At 32.5% G+C, this 16161-nt stretch overlaps 1 protein-coding gene across 1 annotated transcript in view; it reads right to left on the bottom strand.

The window, feature by feature from the left end:
- The window catches only part of LOC103601833 (activating signal cointegrator 1 complex subunit 3), a gene marked incomplete at its 3' end in the record, with an annotated part of 160779 nt that overhangs the window by 33756 nt on the left and 110862 nt on the right, over positions 1-16161 (bottom strand). The window contains exons 16-20 of the mRNA XM_008586243.1: positions 12077-12162; positions 10366-10532; positions 9227-9372; positions 8979-9099; positions 6432-6574 (exon numbers count right to left, since the gene is read on the bottom strand). Coding sequence (XP_008584465.1) covers positions 6432-6574; positions 8979-9099; positions 9227-9372; positions 10366-10532; positions 12077-12162 — 663 coding nt within the window. The remainder of the gene's footprint in view (positions 1-6431; positions 6575-8978; positions 9100-9226; positions 9373-10365; positions 10533-12076; positions 12163-16161) is intronic.

Raw genomic sequence — 16161 nt, forward strand, 5'->3', positions numbered from 1 at the left:
GGTTACCTCATCAGAGAGGCCTTCTCTACCTTTACATAAGTCTGACATTCCACTACCACCCTCAGCACTCCTTATTCCCTGTTTATTTTTTTTCTGTAGGAATGATCACAATTTGACATATTTGATTATCATTCTCACTAGAACGTTAATTCCATAAGGGCTGGAACTTTACTTGACACACAGAAGGAGGTCAATAAATGTTGGCTTAATAAATAAATAAATGACTGACTTCCTATGGTACTTAGAATAAAACTCAAACTTTGTAACCATGGATCTAAGGCCTTCTACAAGCTGGCTTCTGACTCTCAAACTTAACTTGTGCCACTCTCCTCTCTCCTTGTAGTTTATTCTGCCACAGCCAAGCTAATCTTTCAATTCTTTTAACATGGTATTCCCTTTGCCTGAAATGCCATTATCTCCTCTTTTGGTATAGCTAGCTCATTCTCATCCTCTGGTTCTCACCTTTAATGTCATCTCCTTAGAGAAGTGTTCCCTGACCATTCTATTTAAAGTATCTCCTATTCTCTTTTTGTATTTCATTTCTTATTGGTTTCTTTCATAACAATTTTCACCACAATTTTCTATTATTTTATTTGCTTAACTGTATACATATATAATACATATTTTTAAAATTTCTGTCTTCTTCACTTAAGGTCCTTGAAAACTGGGGTCAGTTAGCTAATACAGTGCTTGGTAAGTTGTAAGTATTCAGTAACTATATGTTAAATGAATGAATACTTTATAAATTCTGATAACGGTTGCCTATTGCTTTGAGTTAGAGAATTGTTATTTTTGAGTATTGGGGGTGGGGGAGAGAAGAAAGAAGACTATGTGATACCAGGTGATCTTTCAACTGAGGCTGCTGACCACAAACTGGATGATATTTCACTGTCACTTCACTGCAAAGTAGGAATGATGCAAATTGATGACCCATGGTTTGTCCTGTAGTTACTAGATTAGCCAGATGGTAAGGAGCTTGGCAAGAGTACTACTGGAAGACAGGTNGGATGATATTTCACTGTCACTTCACTGCAAAGTAGGAATGATGCAAATTGATGACCCATGGTTTGTCCTGTAGTTACTAGATTAGCCAGATGGTAAGGAGCTTGGCAAGAGTACTACTGGAAGACAGGTAGCAAGAAAGGCAAAAATTTTATGTGGATGAACTCTTCAAATGTTCCCCAAATAAAAGAGATCACGTGTATCCCATGAGGATGCTTATGAAAAAGTTAAAAGCATTGTGGAAAATGCTGTCAGTGGTCAAGAAGACAAAGTGACCACCTCTGAGTATATCAGGCAGCCTCCTTCCCAGGCCATAATGTTGTGTGCAATGGGTTCAGGTACTAAGTGCCCATGGTGAAAGGGATGAAAGATACGCATGGGTCAAACACAAACTTCCCTTTCCTCAGTCATACGCAGCTATGGTCACTGCTCAGTTCCTAATATAACGCCAGTATAAACCCTGGGCTGGGCTCATTATAAAGAACCTTACCCATGGGACCAGACAGTTATCTGGTGGGGAGGAGATTATACTGGATACTTTAGAACACTGAGGAGAAATCTATTCGTCTTCACCAGAACAGACACTTACTTTGGATTTTCATTCTCTTCTCCTAGCCACTGAGACAGAATTATCGATTACCCTACACCCCATCATAATATCCCATACAATGTTTCTGACTGAGGAACTCACTTTATAGAGAAAAAAGTAAGACAGTGGGCTGATGCCATGTTGCACTATTATGTCCCTCATCACCAGAAAGAGCTGGCTTTACAGATTACTGATCCAGAGTGGCAGCCGAAAGACAGTATCTTAGAAAGGTTGGGATGTTATGCTTTAAGCTAGTAATAACCAATGATGTTATTTCTCCCACTGTCAGAATACATAACTCCATGAACCAAGTAGTCAAGGTGTCTGAACACCCTTTGAAATCATAGCTAGTAAACCACTTGCAAAATTTTTGCTTCCCTTCCCTATAACTCTAGCTCTGCCAGTTTGGAGGCTTAATATCTGAGGCACTAACAATTTACTTGGAAGGTGAAACAGCTGCATGGCCATTTGAGGCTCTCATGATACAGGGTGCATAAACATAATGTGGTTACAGTGTAGTCTGGGTGGCCAATTCTGATGAAGAAATAGGGCTATGCAATAAGGGGAGAGAAAAATTTGGAGAGACTCCAGAGAAATTCTCACAGTACTGTACCCACTTGAAAAATTAAAAAATTAAAAAATTTTACAGCCCTACATATTAGGCATATGTAAAAATCCAATTTCCAATTTCTCAGCAATATGGGTTATGGTCACTCCAATGGATAAAGAATCTTGTTTAGCTTAGTGGCTAGTTAACAAAAAGTGTACGGGTGATGTATGGCACAGAAAATAAATTATCTATATCCGTTTGGCCCCTGATCAGTGCAGAAACTAATATTGTGACCTCTACCCTTGCATCCTTAGCCATCTCATATATGCACTAACATATTTTACCTAATTTTCTTTCTCTTTCCTCTCCCTATACTCTATTGTTGAATATAGCATTTGTTGGTTGTGGGTAACTTTATATTTTAGTCTGCTGGCTAGAGAATACTGATATAGGATTGCAAAAGAATCAAGGGTGACTAGAAATAAGCAAGAGATCTAGGATGAAGTGCTGAATGGAGTCGATGAAATTTTTAGTCAACTCCTCTTGGGGAGGGATGAGTGGATTTTGGTTATATGAGGGTGAGTTGCGTTGTTAGAAGAAAACTTGTTCATTTAATTAATTCATTAACTCATTCATTTATTTATATGGGGAAAAAGTGTATGGATGAGTTTGAGCAGGGAGAGAGCTATAGTGGACCTTTGCTGTTTATGGACAGCCAGTACTTGAATATCACCTTCTATGACAGAAGCCAAAGAGGGGAAGATATTCCCTTTTCCTGCTACACGCAAGAGACTAAAACTCAGGCATTCAGAACTTTCTGTCTTGACTTGATGCTTGAGAAAGTGATGCAAAATCCCAACAAGTTTGAGTTAATGGTGGAAGTGGTAGTTATCAAACTGAGAATCCAATGACATGGAAGCATACTCATATACCCACTTTTGAAACCACTGCAGGAATGCTTCCTAATGGTGAATACAGAAGGATATTTTTGGGTGGTTTCCTGATGCAGTATGATTTTACGTCAATGATATACTTGCAGGTGTCTTCCTGCTTCCTAATACTTTGAGACTATACTGGATTAAGATAGGGGAGTAACTCTTTTGCCTTTGCTAAGAAATAAAATAGAGCACACATATTCATCTTAGTCATATTTTCTTTCCATCCTCTTCTGAATCACCCTATCTTTCTTCTCCCCCACCTTCAAATATCTACAGACAGTTCCTGACTGTCATTCAGTTTCAGAATGATTTGGATGCTGCCCTATGCCAGAGACACCCTGCTCCACAGGTGCCAGGATAACTGCTGCTGTGCTTACCTGTTCTCCTTTGAATGCTCAAGTTGTCATCACTAGAGTACTAACCAATCACCCATGTCCTCCCATAGAAAACCAAGATGACACTGTACAAGGGGTAGCAACAGGGGTAGCCAATAAGTTTCCAGCCTAGAATGTTATGCCCTGCTCCACAGGTGCCAGGATAACTGCTGCTGTGCTTACCTGTTCTCCTTTGAATGCTCAAGTTGTCATCACTAGAGTACTAACCAATCACCCACGTCCTGCCATAGAAAACCAATATGACACTGTACAAGGGGTAGCAACAGGGGTAGCCAATAAGTTTCCAGCCTAGAATGTTATGGAAAGTAACCAATACAAAGATTATAATGTTAAGAAGTCTTCTTATTTTAAGTTAATTATTTACAGGTTCAATAACTGAAACACCTGCTTTAGACTAAGCTTAAGTATAATCACATTGAATTTACATAGCAACGGTTATAAACCCTCTGAAATTTTGATTTTAAAAGTAATTGCTTTTAGAGGAAGGAATAAAACAAAGCCTGGGATGCCTTATTCTTGAGATGCACTTAGTGAAACAAAACATCTAGAAATGACATAATTTCTAGCTGTCCAGAAAAACCATGCAAGTAAATTCTATGGTTTCCACTTAGCCTTGGTAATAATGTTTTGGTTTTTTTTTTGCTGATAAACAAAACAAAACAGAGAGGTATTTCTACACCATGGCTGAGCTATTCACGATTCCTTAGGCCTCATACATTAAAATTAAAAAAAAGAAAGAAGTGTACTGTAGCTGGGAAGAGCACATGAGGTTCACATTTGAAGTTAATGTGAGTCACATATGTACTAAATGCACAGGGTCTATATACTTTAAGCAAACATCCCAAAATGTGTTCAGTACATTGTACTGAAGGTTGTACTATGACTTCAAAGAAAAGTCTCCATTTGGAACACTTTTAGGAATAAGACACAAGAGAAATAAAATTAAGCCTAGATGGATGTTGCACATTAACCGAGTTGTCAATATTCCATATATCTATTTTTCAGTATTTGCCTCCTAAGTTATCATACTGTTTTAGAAACAACAGGGTGATAATTTAGGCATTTCGATTAAATAACAGAACAACAACAAAACTTTTGACAAAATTATTTTAACCTTAAATTAATATTTTGAATAAATATTTGGTACTCACATACAAGTAACATTAAGGAAGCAATAATGGGATTTTAAAGATAAAATAACAGCTTTCACTTTACTTCAAGCAGTCATTTGATACCCTTTATTTTAGCTAATTTTGGGGTCTGCTAGTGAATAAGGTGATATGTGGAACTAATAAGAACATTTTGAAGTATCAGTTAACTATTACATACTAATGTAATATATATGCTGCTGTCCAACGGGCCTACTAACCTTAGATGAGTTATGAGAAGTGGAGGGGAGAAATATGTAAACTATTAAGACTGGATACTAGTGGGTTTGGGACATTGTTTTTACCAATGCTGAACAACACTGTTCTTCAGGCTGGATGAGATCACAAGGTGGGGACACAGGGGAGGGAAGGGGGAGAGACGACAATGCAACAGTTATGTTAATGATTTCATCTATTTTCATCATAATTCCATTTAGGAAGATTTTTTTTTTAAACTGGAAAAGTATAAGAAAAGAAAATCATTATTATTAAATTGATGGAGGTGGAGAAGAACATCCACATTTAGAGGTAATAGAAGGAATCACAAAGGACCATATTAAGAGACTGTATCATATAAAATGCAGAATCTTCTTTCTATTTGCAAAAAAGATACCATGATAAAAAGACAAGCAATGAGCTAACAACCAATATAGCAGATAAAAGATTAATATATATGTATAGCAATATGTATATGTGGAGGAAAAGTGATATCATATAAAGCTTTATATATATGTATTGTATTTTAATTTGGTAAGGCTTTCACACATATCTATAAGGTAAATGCTGTACTGGAATAAATGACCAAAGGAAATGAAGAGACAACAAACAAAAAGAAGTCAACTAGTAAACACATACATAAAAAAAAGTTCAACCAAACAAAAATCAAGGCATATTATTAAAGTAACAATAGGATAACATTTTATCTATATCAATAAATTACAACAAATGAGGATGTAGTAAAACTGTTATTCTCATATACTACTACTAATTCATACATCAGTGGTGATGATATCAATTAGTATAGACCTTTTAATTAGCACTGTGCATGAAAAGCTGTGAAAATGTCACATTATTTAATCCACTAATTTTATTTTTAGAATTCTATACTGAGGAAATAATTCTAAATAAAGAAAAACCTATAATAAAAAAGATGCATGATTATTTAACTGTAGGAGAAAAACACTATGGAACAGCTACATAATAGAATATAATTACACAGACATAAAATTTAAAAAAATTTTAATGGTAGTTATTACTTAGCGAAAAGATAACAACAGGTTTTTAATTTTTACATACCTAGTGTTTTCAAAATTGAAAAAAAGTGAATTTTGCAAAATTGTATATTCCATGAGGACAAGGAACACTCAAAGATCATAAAAACTTAGTTGAATATTAAAATATACATGAGGGCTGGCTGGTTAGCTCTACTAGTTAGAGTGTGGTGTTAAAATGCCAAGGTCAAGGGTTCAGATCCCTGCCAACCACCAACCACTCCCCCCTAAAAAAGAAATTGTTGGTTTAATTTTTTAAAAAGTAAATAAAATTAAAGAGAAAAAATCATAAATATGGATATATAAAATAAATATTTAGTGGGAAGATACAGGAAGAAAATACACAAGAATATTAATAGTTTTGTGCGAAGGTGGCAGTATTATGCATTTTTCTTTCTTCTATTATTTTGTCCAAATTTCTATGTTATAACTTTACTATAGGATAAAACTAAACATAATTAAATGTTTAATTCCATTATAATGCAACACAAACTAATTTGACATGAATAAGAAGTAGAAGATAAAGTATGTTGCTTACCTCTCTTTCATCCATATTCAACCACTGCTTTGGATCTTCTTCAGTAGCTAAAAAGGCTATCAACTCCAAAGCAGTAAGACGAGTTTGACGTCTTGAAGAGACAAATATCAAAACAGGTTTGGCTGGAGAATGGCTTCTAATTGCTATTGAGAAGTTTTGAAAATGAAATGGTAAGCCACTTAACACCAGAATACGAATATCACTAAGATATCAAATGGATACAGAAAAACTAAATGTTGTAAATGACTTAGATAAATTCTTAATTTGGTCATGAAATTGGCATTATTCCAGGTACTGCCTGGATCTGACAGCATAACGCACAGATGATGGGAAGGGAGCAGGTTTTGGTCCCACATAGGGAGTATATTGCCTAGAACAGGGAAGATTTAATTATTTTGGCTCCAAGTTTATTCTAAGCTGCCAATGAAGGTGGAACTTAAAGGTTGAGACTTGCTATTTAGAGCTATACATCGACACTAAATCTTAGGTTGAGTTTTCTTTTCTTAAGGCGTGTTTCTGAGATATTTCTGCTTGCCTAAGCAGTGATATTACAGAGTTAACTGGTCCTGGGGTCTGGAGAAAGAGTCAAGTCCTGAAGGGTGACAAAAAATGTCTAAGAAAGATCACAAAACATTCCTTTTTATTTCTGCCCTATTATCAGCAGATGGAAAAATTACGAGAGTTTGTATCAATAAACAGGTAAGAGATGATCAAAACAATATTTTCCCAAAAACACATGCGTGAGATTTCAAGTGAAAAGATAAGAGAATGTAAAAGAGAACTGAAGAGAATATCATGCCTGCATGTGTATCTGCGTAATGGCACATGGTAGTCAATCCAGAGAAGATGAGATGAGTAGTTTGAAACCTGAGTAACAACACTGAAGAAAATTTTGCAAATTAAATCTTTAAAAAAGAATTTCTAAAAAAGCTATATAAATTATTTGGCCTAACTGGAAATGAGGTTTCTTTGCTATACACAGGCTCCAAAATGCTGATGAGATGGCACTAGTAGAATTTATATTTATGTCAATATAGCGCTCTTAAATCAGTCAGAGATATTTAAATATTTTATATAGAAAAGCTCAACCTCCTTGAAATTTCTTGTTTGAAATGTGAGCAGTAGATTTTATTTTTATGAGCTAAGAAGCAAAGCTTATAATGGAAATATTGACATGACCTTGACTATACTTATACCCTAACAGAGAGAAATACAGCTATCTCACAATCATATTTCTAAACTCAAAGAAATACAGTAATCACTACAGGTAAAATAAACAGTTTATAAGGATAGCTGCTGTGTTGATACCATATCTAAAAAAGTGTATTTATGTTATTTACTATTGATTTACATAACATAAAATGCTTCATTTCCATCAATGATATGCACTCAGCCATTCCTTAAATAGATATAAGCAATTTCAACAATGCATACCATGAAAACTAAACTCATTTTCTTATTTCTCACTCTTTCACCATTTATCTGAATATTACAGAATGTAAATGATAAAGCTTTGATAAATCATATAAGAGATACAATGTTTAAAATGCACATATTAGTACAATATTGGTATCATTTGTATACATAATCATGAATAGATATCTGTCTCGTTTTTAAACCTCAACATTTAATGGATTTTTGCTGCTGCAAGAACAGGTGTGGCTGAACAGCTCATGGCAGATTTATTGTTCATTAGTGATTTTGTACAATGCTTCTGTGGAGGTGTAAATAATCTGAACTGCCAAGATTGGTCTCTAGTTCACAATCAATACTTTGCTTCTGTCATAAGGCTAATTACAGCAGCTAAAAAGTCACCTCACAAATGTCACCTCACAATCAACAGCAGTTCACATTAGAGAATTTATTTTGGAGGTTATTTTTAATTGATATAATAAATATTCCTTATGCAGCCTAAACAAAACATGTTTCAATAAAATAGAAGTGTTATTCTTAAATCTTTCCTGTTTGTCTTACTTGTAAGAAAAGAAAAAATGAAAAACAAAACAAAACACAAAAACAGAAGCATTGTACAAAAGTAGTGAAATATCGAAGTGCCATGGTTTCTGGTTAAGAATTAATCTTAGTGATTTTTTTGACTTGAGTAAGAAAAGAAAAAATGAAAAACAAAACAAAACACAAAAACAGAAGCATTGTACAAAAGTATTGAAATATCGAAGTGCCATGGTTTCTGGTTAAGAATTAATCTTAGTGATTTTTTTGACTTGAGGTTTAATTTATAATTATTCAAGCTACTAACTACTATAAGAAAACGACTTAACAGATTAAAATTAAGAATGGTTTGATTACTTTTTAAAATTATATACTTTTATTCTTCTACAAAGACAACATCATTTATGAAATCTCTCTAATTTTCAATAGGTAATATAACATATATTTGTACTTCTTAACAGCTGAGGTAAATAGCATTAGATATTTGTAGAAGTTGGACCAGTATCACTCTTTCAAATATACACAAACCATTTAGGATACATTTGATAGTTATCATAAAAAATAGTTACTATTTCAATCCATGAATCTGAAGCTTACCCTGAAATGCAGGCTTATTCATACTAGCCATACGAGGACAGTAATGTTGACCTGGGAAGCCTTGAATGTGAACTTCCAGTGGAACTGGGCGCACTGATGGTCGAAAGTTAAACAAGCCCATCTAGAGGAAATATGATAGAGAAACCATTTTCAATTTTTATATTTAAGTTTATAATGTCATGATGCCTCCTTCATGTGACCACCTAAGCCATATTACTAAATGCCTGACCTATCAATCTTCAACATACCTGCTTAATATTGAGCCAGTCAGCAAGGTCTCTGGCATTAGCTAATGCAGTAGATAGTCCAACTATTCTAACAGGCTTTTCTGTGTGTGACGAGATGAAATTTGTTCGAGATACAATGACCTCTAGAACAGGGCCTCTTTCCTCCCCTAGGAAATAGAAATAATGAACATTAATCACTTAACAAGTCTGCATTGGCTTCTAAGTCAAAGTCTGCAGATTTCTTAAAAAAACTAAAAGTAGAATTACTATATAATCCAGCAATTCCACTTCTGCATATACATGCAAAGAAATTGAAATCAATATCCTAAAGGGATCTGCATTCCCACGTTCACTGCAGCATTATTCATAATAGCCAAGATATGAAATCAATCTAAGTGTCCACTAACAGATGAATGGATAAAGAAAATGTGGTGAGTGTGTGTACATACATATATATATATATATATATATATATATAATGTTGTAATGACTTAGATAAATTTATATATAATAATATATTTATATATAATAAATTTATATATATATAAATGTGGTGTGTGTATATATACATTGTGTGTGTGTATATACTGTATATACACACATACAATAAAACACTATTCTTTAAAAAGAAGAAAATTCTGTCATTTGCAACAACATGGATAAACCCAGAGGACATTATGCTAAAAGAAAGAAGCAAAGAAGAGAAAGACAAACTCTGCATGATCTCACTTATATGTGGAATCAAAGGAAAGCTGAAGTCATGGAAGAGGGGAATGGTGATTATCAGAGGCTGGAGAGGAGGGAGGGAATTGGGAGATGTTGTTGGTCAAAGGGTACAAAGTTTCAGTTACACAGGAGAAATATGCCTGTGAGACCTATTGTACAGCAGGGTTACTACAGATAATAACAATGTATCGTATATTTCAAAATTGCTAAGAGGGTAAATTTCTAATGTCTCACCGCAAAAAATTATAAGTGAGGTGATGGATATGTTAATTTGCTGGGTATCATCATTTTGCATTGTATACATTTATCAAAATATCACATTGTACCTCATAAACATACAATTATTATCTGTTAATTAAAAATAATATTAATAAAAATTAAACAAAAAAGAAAGGTGAAATTTGAAAATTGGATTTAGATACAGTGGTACCCACCAAGCAGATGGATTTCATCTATGATGAGAATAGTGACTTGTTGAACATAGTTCCTATTTTGCCAGCTTCTGCTGACTCCATCCCACTTTTCCGGTGTAGTGACAATAAGGTCAGCTTTGGCAATAGATTTCATATCAGGAGTCACATCCCCTGTTAGTTCAATAACCCTGGAGGGAAATAAAAATAATCCCTTTAACTTTTCAGGTAACATATAACATTAAAAAGGCAAAAATATATCCCTTTCAAAATAAAATTTTATAATGCTTAAAACTACTTTATCTTCCTTTGATTTCTGAAATTTTCTAAGTTGAGTCCAAAACATGTTTCTTAAGAATTCTAAGATCTCTTGCCATAAAATAAATGACATATAAATTCAAATCACTGACACACACACCTAACTTTTTTACAGGTATCCAAGGGTGCCAAACTTTACTTTGATTACATATACAGAATCTCTGCCCTATGTGATTTTATAAAGTTGAACTAATACCTCCTTCTCCATATGTTGGGAATAAATGTCTTTTTAATGAGGGAAAGTATTAACTTATTAAGACAAAGGGACAGATTCATCAAGAAAATGATTGTACATAAGCTTTATTTCTTTTCTTAGATTGGTATTTTCTATAGATATTATACACAAATTCAAATACATTTGGACATAAACAAGATAAAACAGGACAAACATGTGCCAACCCATTCTGAGCAGATCCCAGTCTCACAGTAAGAGAGAAAAGAAAAACCTATATAACTACAGAAAAGTTGGGTAAACACAGGAAAACCTGGAGACAAACGTCAAATTTTAGGTATTACTGAATAATTTCTTCATCTGTGTTAAGACTTAGAAAAGAAAAAAGGACAAGATTAGTTCCTCCAAGTATAATGTTCCCAATACATTTATATATTTTTATTCATTTTTAAGATTTTTTATATTTTATATAGTATTTTTAATATTTAATATATTCACATGGTTCAAAGAATATGTAGTGAATAGTCTCTGTAACATCTTTATCCTACAACCACCTTGTTCTCATTCTGAAACAATCACATATTCATATTCTTTATCATTTTTTGAAAACAAAAGATAAAATACTTAAAAAATTTTTTTACATTATCCCTGGAGATCATTCATTCAGTATATAAAGAGCTCATTCTTTTATACAATGATATATAATTTTGAATTGTGTGAATGTACCATAATTTACTCAGTGATGCTCTAATGGACAATCAGGTTATCTGCAATTTTTGATATTAAAAACAATATCGCAATGAATAACATTGTAATATAATAAATATTGATTTAAAAAACCATGTTGTGTTATTCGAAGAACTTGTATTTTTTTTTGTAAACAATCTACATACAAAATGCCTTCTAAGCAGTTTCTGGAAGGTACTCTAAATAATATGAAAGAAAAGTAAAGAGATATAACTTATTTTTCTTTTGTTTTAGAATAAAAATATTTCAGAAAAGTTATCTTGCCAAATAAAAGTACTCATATTAAGTAATTTAACGGATTTCACTTTTCAATAGGAAGATATTTCTTAAAACAATTCTTCAATAGGAATATTAATACCATTTTAATAGTGGTTATAATCTTTAAATAAAAATTTATGAAAATTATTGTTAAAGTATTCAACAGTTTTATTCAACTCTTATTTTTTGGTCCTTTTAGGCTACTCAAAGCATATCTTTTGAGTAAAAGTAAGAACTTACTTTTTACCAAGTTTTTCTTCTATTCTAACTTTCCAATCATCCATTCTTTCACGTACTAGGGCTTTAAGGGGTGCAATATATACTGCCTAAAAAGGGGAGGATAAGCAAAAAAGACTATCATGAAAATAGTAACAGCGTTTTCAAATAAAACTATCTCCATAAAATTTGTTAAAATGAGTGTTTTTAAAAATGTATCTTTTAATACTGAATACTTAACTTTTAAGATTTATACGAAAAAGTCATTAATGTAAACTACATTTATCCAAAAAAAGACAGAAATATAACACATGGTAAGCATTCTATCATAAAAAATACTGATATAGATAAATTTAAAATATTTTTTAAAAAGCACTGAAGGTATCTTCCTAGGGTATTTTATAATAAAATTATAACACTGGGCCGACCCCATGGCTCACTCGGGAGAGTGCAGCGCTGGGAGTGCAGTGGCGCTCCCGCCGCGGGTTCGGATCCTATACAGGGATGTCCGCTGCGCTCACTGGCTGAGCGCGGTGCCGGCGACACCAAGCCAGGGGTTGCGTTCCCGTTACCAGTCACAAAAAATAAAATAAAAAAATAAATAAATAAATAAACAAAAAAATAAAATTATAACACGATGTGAACAAAAAAAAAAAATTATGAGACAATACATTACATAGAGAAAATTAGGATTCTGAAGAATATAAAAATGTTTTTCCCAGTATCATGATCAAGATTTATCTGAGTTGTGTGTAACTCTTTTTATGAAAAAGTTATTACTTTTGAAGAAAATAAATAAACAAAAAAATAAAATTATAACACGATGTGAACAAATAAAAAAATTATGAGACAATACATTACATAGAGAAAATTAGGATTCTGAAGAATATAAAAATGTTTTTCCCAGTATTATGATCAAGATTTATCTGAGTTGTGTGTAACTCTTTTTATGAAAAAGTTATTACTTTTGAAGTTTTGAAATGAAATAAACCACTTGTTTAAATTTTAAGGCAGATTTTATGAAAGATGTCAGTTATACATTTTAGGTGTTCTACCTTTAAAGAAAAAAAACCAAAAAAACCAAAAAACCCAAAACTGGTCTTGAATAATCAAAACCTGTACAAAAATTATTCACTAAAAAAAATTCTTTCATTTATAAAATGTTTCAAATTTAGAGTAGAGAACTACTGTTGTATTAACATGTCTCTTTATGGATAAGTAAGCACACAATAGAGAGATTGAAAAATAGAAAAACTTAAAGTTAAGCAGGGAAGAAAAGCAACTAATTGGAAATCACTGAGAAAAGGAAGTTAAAACATTTCTGAAATCATAAATGATGAGGAAAATAGCACATAATTCCAATTGCAACATATTTAAAATACCTCTATCTTAAATGTGACGTACTTACACAATTTAAAAACAGGAAAACCTTATAGACTACATAAAAAAGTGGTTAGAATAAACAAATTCAATGAAGTTATAAGATACAAAATCAACATAAAAAAACAGTAGTGTTTTTATTCAACAATAGCAATTATCTGAAAAAGAAATAAAGAAAGCAATCCAATATTTATATACAAAATAAAAAAAATACTAGGATAAACTTAACCAAAGATCTCTTCAATGAAAACTATAAAACATTGATGAAAGAAATTGAAGACACAAATAAATGGAAAGATATTCTGTGTTCATGGATTGGAAAAATTAATATTGTTAAAATGCCAGATAACCTCAATGAAAACTATAAAACATTGATGAAAGAAATTGAAGACACAAATACATGGAAAGATATTCTGTGTTCATGGATTGGAAAAATTAATATTGTTAAAATGCCAGATAACCCAAAGCAATGTACAGATTCAATGCAATCCCTATCAAACTACCAATGACATTCTTCACAGAAATAGAAAAAAAAAATCTGAAAATTTCATGGAACCACAAAAGACACTGACTAGCCAACAGCCAAAGCAATCTTGAGCAAAAAGAGCAACACTACCTGACTTCAAACATACCACAAAGCTATAGTAAACATGGTACTGGTATAAAAACAGACAAATAGACCAATGAAACAGAGTAGAAAGCCCAGAAATAAATTCATGCATCCACACCCACCTGATATTTGACAAAGGTGCTAAGTACACACAATAGGAAAAGAAAGGCCTCTTCAATAAATGTGCTGGGAAAACTAGATATCCACATACAGGAGAATGAAACTAGATCCTTTTCTCTCACCATATATGAAAATCAACTCAGAATGAATTAAAGAGTTAAAGGTAAGACACAAAACTACAAATCTAGTAGAAGAACACATAACATTTGTCTAGGCAAGAATTTTTTGCATAAAACCTCAAAAGCACAGGCAACAAAAGCACATATAGACAAATGGGATTATATCAGACTAAAAAGCTTCTGCACAGCGAAGGAAACAATCAACAGAGCAAAGAGAACGTACAGAATGGGAGAGTATATTTACAAACTTATTTATCTAACGGGTGTAATATCCAAAATTTATAAGGAACTCAAACAATGCAACAACAAAAAACTCTTAAAAAATGGACAAAAGAAGTGAATAAACATTTCTCAAAAGAAGACAAAAAGATAGTCAACAGATTTATGAAAAAATGTCCAACATCACTAACCACCAGGGAAATGCAAAGCAAAACTGCAATGAGATATTATTACCTTGCACCAATCAGAATGGCTACTGTCAAAAAATCAAAAGATAATAAGTGTTGGTAAGGAAGTGGAGAAAAAGAAACCTTACAAACTGCTATTGGGAATGTAAATTAGTACAGCCATTATGGAAAACAGTATGGAGGTTCCACAAAAAATGAAAAATAGAACTACCATATGATCCAGCAACCCCACTATTGGGTATATAGCCAAAGTAAATGAAATCTGTATGCCAAAGAGATATCTGCACTCCTATGTTTATAGCAGCACTATTCATAATAGCCATGATTCCAATCAATCTGTATATCCATACATGGATAAAGAAAATGTGATGTATATATACACAATGGAATACTATTCAGCCATAAAAAAGTATGAAATGGTAACCTGGATAAACTTGGAGAACATTATGTTAAGTGAAATAAACCAGGCACAGAAAGACAAATGTGTGATCTCACTCATAATGGGGAATCTAAAAAATTGTTCTCACAGAAATAGAAAATAGATTGGTGATTACCAGAGGATAAAGAGAGAAGGGGAGAATGGGGCGATGGTGAGAGATTAGTCAACAGATACAAAGCTACAGTTAGATAGGAAGAATAGTTTTGATGTTCAATTGCATAGTTGTACAACTAGAGTTAATATTGTATTGTATATTTCAAAGTAGCAAGAAGAGAGGTTTTGAAATCTTTTCATCACAAAGAAATGATAAGTGTTAAAGATGATGAATATGTTAATTACCCTGATTTGATCATTACACAATGTATACATGTATTGAAATATCATGTTGTACCCCATAAATATGTACAATTTTTAAAAAAGGTAATTATGTGATGTGATGGATATGTTAACTAGCTTGACTGTAGTAATCATTTCACAATGTACATATATACCAAAACACCGCACTGTACACCTTAAATATATACATTTTTTATTAAAAACAAATAGAGTAATATTGGGAAAAAATTAAAAAAGACTATGTTTCAAGAAAGGTTAAAATCAATACTTATTTAACTTGCAATGTTATTTAACATTAATTAACAATATCATGGCCATTTGGAGATGTGAAATAAAAGCTACCTCTGTATTTCCTGTGTATAATCAAACTGTTTGTTAAAGTATTAGTATTTCCTTCATATTCAAAGGATTTTATTACGAATTATTACATAACTTATAAATATGGCTATGAATTAAGTATCTCATAATTAAGTATCTCTACAATTTATAGTAGATATCTTATAATGAGGAAAGGACATGTGAGTGCCACTATGTACATTAGAAATTCATCTGGTGAACTACAAAGTTTAAGATAAAATTTCTTGCAGCAATTATTCTAATACTGATCTGGTCCCATGGAAAATTCATTGAGAGAGTGACAAACCTACTCACTGGGTCCTTGCAGTATATTTAGAGCTGGCTAGTTTAGAGGTTATGAA

The sequence above is a fragment of the Galeopterus variegatus genome, unplaced genomic scaffold (genome assembly GCF_000696425.1).
Source record: "Galeopterus variegatus unplaced genomic scaffold, G_variegatus-3.0.2 Scaffold3899, whole genome shotgun sequence".
NCBI lineage: Eukaryota > Metazoa > Chordata > Mammalia > Dermoptera > Cynocephalidae > Galeopterus > Galeopterus variegatus.